The following is a 3,859-nucleotide window of genomic DNA, read 5'->3' on the forward strand; positions in this document are numbered from 1 at the left end:
TCCACATAGTATGTATATATACACAATACACACACACACACATATATAGTATTTATCACGTATTACTAATCACTGTGGCCCCCTTTCCGCCCACAACATATATAATCATAGTATTTTCTTAACACTCATGTCATAATCAAGTTATGTCGTTTAATAAGTTACAGCAGAACTTGGCTCGTAGGTCATACTCAACTTTGGTTTATAAGTTGCAGCAGAACTTGGCTCATAGGCCATACTCAACTTTAATTTATAAGTTGCAGCAGAACTTGGCTCATAGGCCATACTCAACTTTAGTTTAGTACCATTGTGGCCCCCCTTTCATCCACAATAGCCCCATGGCCATTACAGACCACATTATTCCCAAATTAGTTATGTTTAACATAACATGCACCGTCGCCACTCCAACAGGTCCACCGGACCACCACCGCCGTCCGCCACCATCGCCACTCCTTCTCTGCCAAAGATTCAAAGGTATTGTCATTTGTTCTTATTTTTTATTTTAGGGTTTATATGTAAAAGGGATGAAATTGGACTTTTGGTTAGGGTTTGGTTGTTAAGTTTAGTTGTTATTTTGTCTTTGGTTATAATTAAAATTGTACTCTTACTTTCTTATATAATTAGGCAATTAGGGTATTTGGAACTTAGAAGATGAAGCCACATTCAAAACAAGTTCTTATTGGAAAATTTTTTAAAAGAAAATTTCAAGAGTTTGACGACAATGATGGACGTCCAAATATTGGTAATAATGTGCAAGAACAAGATGATGATGATAATATTGGTCCAAATATTCCTTCGACTTCAAGTCCTTCAATTCCACATACAATCGATTTGAATCATCTTCATTCGGATCCCTTTGATAGGCCACCAATTGCTAGTTATCATCCTAATCAAAGAGATGATATAAGACGACATTATCTTGTTAAAAAGGCTTTTCAACCACGAAATCATAACTTTCCGTGCAAAGACTATTATGGTAAGCCGAGATGTTTTAATGTAGAATGGTTTGATAAATATTCATGGTTAGAGTATAGTATTAAAGTTGACAAGGCATACTGCTTATGTTGCTACTTGTTTAAAGAAACCGTTGGTAATCAAGGTGGAAGGGATACGTTTTCAACTGAAGGCTTTTGTAATTGGAGTAAACCAGGTGCTTTAAAAGAACATGTTGGGATGGTTGATAGCTATCATAATAAGGCGATGCAAAAATGTGACAATCTCTTAAACCAAAAACGATCCATTCATGAGAAATTCAATAAGCAAAGTAAAGAAGAAAGGATTGGAAATCGGTTTCGATTAATGGGTTCTGTTCGTAGTACTAGATTCTTGCTAGAAAATTCTTTATCATTCCGTGGTCATAATGAATCGGAAGACTCTTTTTCTAAAGGTCTTTTTCTTGCAACTTTAAAGTTGATTAGTGAAAATAACCCGGATATTGGTAAGTACACATTAGGGAATGCAAAAAAGAATAACAAGCTGACAGCTCCATCAATACAAAAAGAGATTATCGAATGTTTTGCAAAAGAAGTAACCAAAATGATTTGTGAAGAAATTAAAGACAATGTTTTTTGGTTGTTAGTAGATGAGTCTAGTGACGTATCTTTAAAGGAACAAATGGCTGTAGTCGTGAGGTATGTTGATAAACTTGGAATTGTTAAAGAAAGTTTTATTGGAATTGCTCATGTGAAAGACACATCTTCCTCAACTCTTAAACAAGCCATTGTTTCTTTATTAGCAAGTAACCAGTTGAGCATAGATCAAGTAAGTATTAAGTTTCATATTTTAATTACAAAAACTTTAATAGAGATTATTTAATTTATCTTATAGTTTCATTTTGTTAAAACAGGTTAGGGGTCAAGGTTACGATGGTGCAAGCAACATGCGAGGAGAGTTTAATGGGTTAAAAGCTTTGATTTTGAAAGATAATCCGTCAGCACATTACATACATTGCTTTGCTCATCAACTTCAGTTAGTGATTGTGGCTGTTGCAAAAAAACATACCGGTGTTAAAACTTTTTATGAATACCTTGCCATGATTGTTAATACGGTTTCTGCTTCTTGCAAACAAAAAGATATGATACGGGAGGCAAAAAAAGAAAGAGTAGAAAAAGAAATTGAAAAGGGTGAAATTAAGACCGGAAAAAGATTAAACCAAGAGGTTTCCCTTGTACGAGCTGGAGATACGCGATGGGGTTCTCATCATAGAACAATCATAAGTGTGCTTAGATTATTTTCAGAAGTTGTTGACGTGCTACGTTATATTAAAAAAGAAGGAGATGTTACTCAACAACGATCTAATGCAAAAGGTATTCTATCATATTTCAAAAAACTTGAATTTTTTTTATGCACACTTGATGGAAGATATTTTAGGCCACACAAATGTCCTTTCAAAACATCTTTAGAAAAAAAGTCAAGACTTATTAGAAGCGGCTAAGTTGATAAATGGAACAAAACGAGCATTGAATGATTTAAGGCAAAACGGGTTTGCTTCAATGTTGGAAAAAGTAACTTCTTTTTGTGTAAAAAACAATATCAAGATTTTAAATATGACGGAAACGTATGCTAAGGCTAGAAACCAAAAGAATGTCATTACTAATCGACATCATTTTGAAGTTGACATTTTTAATACGGTTTTGGATATGCAAATTCAAGAATATGAAAATCAATTCAATGAGGTAACAGCTACTTTGCTAGAAAACATGTCGGGTTTAAATCCTTGTGACCGGTTTTCTAAGTTTGACACGTCTAAGATAATTGCATTTTCTGAGATGTATGAGAACGATTTTACTACAAAAGAAAGAGGGTGCCTTTTGGGTGAGCTTAATGTCTTCTATCACTCGGTAAAGGAAGATGAAAGATTTACAAAATTGGATGGAATACGTGATCTTGCTCGTCTAATGGTGAAAACCGGAAAAGATCTTTCTTTTCCTTTGGTTTATCGGATATTGAAGCTAGCTTTGGTTTTACCGGTTGCAACTGCAACTGTTGAAAGGTGTTTTTCTAAATTAAAGTTTATCAAGACGGATTTACGCTATCGAATGGGTGACGATTATTTGAACAATGCTTTAGTTTGTGCGGTTGAAAGAGAAACATTTGATAAAGTAACGGAAAACGATGTAATGGCTCGATTTCAAGCTATCAACTGCCGAATATGAGAGATCATCTATTAGGTATGTGTGTTAACTTTATTTGTTATCGTCTTTTTTTATTATTATCTGAATGTATGATAAAAACAAAAATTTTTAGGTTACCCCTGAAATTTAGTTCTAGATCCACCACTGTAATCAACATTTAGTTCTAGTTTGGTGTTGGTTTTGCAAGTATTCAAACGTATTCAGTATTGACCATTCGCTTGGGTTATTTGCTTCATTCGCTTAATTCCCATTAGTTCATACGCTAAGAGTTGAACGGATGTGTAAATTGTTTTTTCTCTGGCTACTAAGATGTTTCAGTTCACCAGGTTGTCTCTTGCATGCCCATGGATTCAGCAGCAGTTTGAAAGGTTAACCTATTCGGGAATCTCCGGATCTATGCTTATTTTCAACTCCCCGAAGCATTTCGTCGCTTACTACGCCCTTCAATTCAAGTTCTATATGTTGGGAACCAAATGATTATTAACTCATCACATGCTCATATTTTTTAGAAAGTCAACACATATACGTCATAAGGCATATGACACTTGCATCGGATTCATTTTTATTTTTTAACTTTAGATGCAGTTTTGGTAGTTTAACATCAAGGGGTAGTTTGGGCATTTATGGAATTTGAGTTTTAACGAGTAAAGTTCAGGTTAAAGTTCAGGTCAAATTTTTTGATTGAAAGCAAGGGGCGAATTTGCATGTTTGTTTAAAAGACTGATTGT

The 3,859-nt window shown here is 34.4% G+C and overlaps 1 protein-coding gene across 1 annotated transcript; it reads left to right on the forward strand.

The window, feature by feature from the left end:
• Nucleotides 1–648: 648 nt before the first annotated feature.
• LOC143631974 (uncharacterized) lies at nucleotides 649–2,431 on the forward strand. Its single transcript, XM_077100581.1, has 2 exons — nucleotides 649–1,758; nucleotides 1,844–2,431. Exons 1-2 carry the CDS (start codon nucleotides 649–651, stop codon nucleotides 2,429–2,431), a joined length of 1,698 nt encoding a protein of 565 aa, XP_076956696.1.
• Nucleotides 2,432–3,859: the final 1,428 nt, after the last annotated feature.

The sequence above is a fragment of the Bidens hawaiensis genome, unplaced genomic scaffold (assembly GCF_021521415.1).
Source record: "Bidens hawaiensis isolate Kalapana, Puna unplaced genomic scaffold, B.hawaiensis_p1.1 tig00006302_1, whole genome shotgun sequence".
In the NCBI taxonomy this organism is placed as follows: Eukaryota; Viridiplantae; Streptophyta; class Magnoliopsida; order Asterales; family Asteraceae; genus Bidens; species Bidens hawaiensis.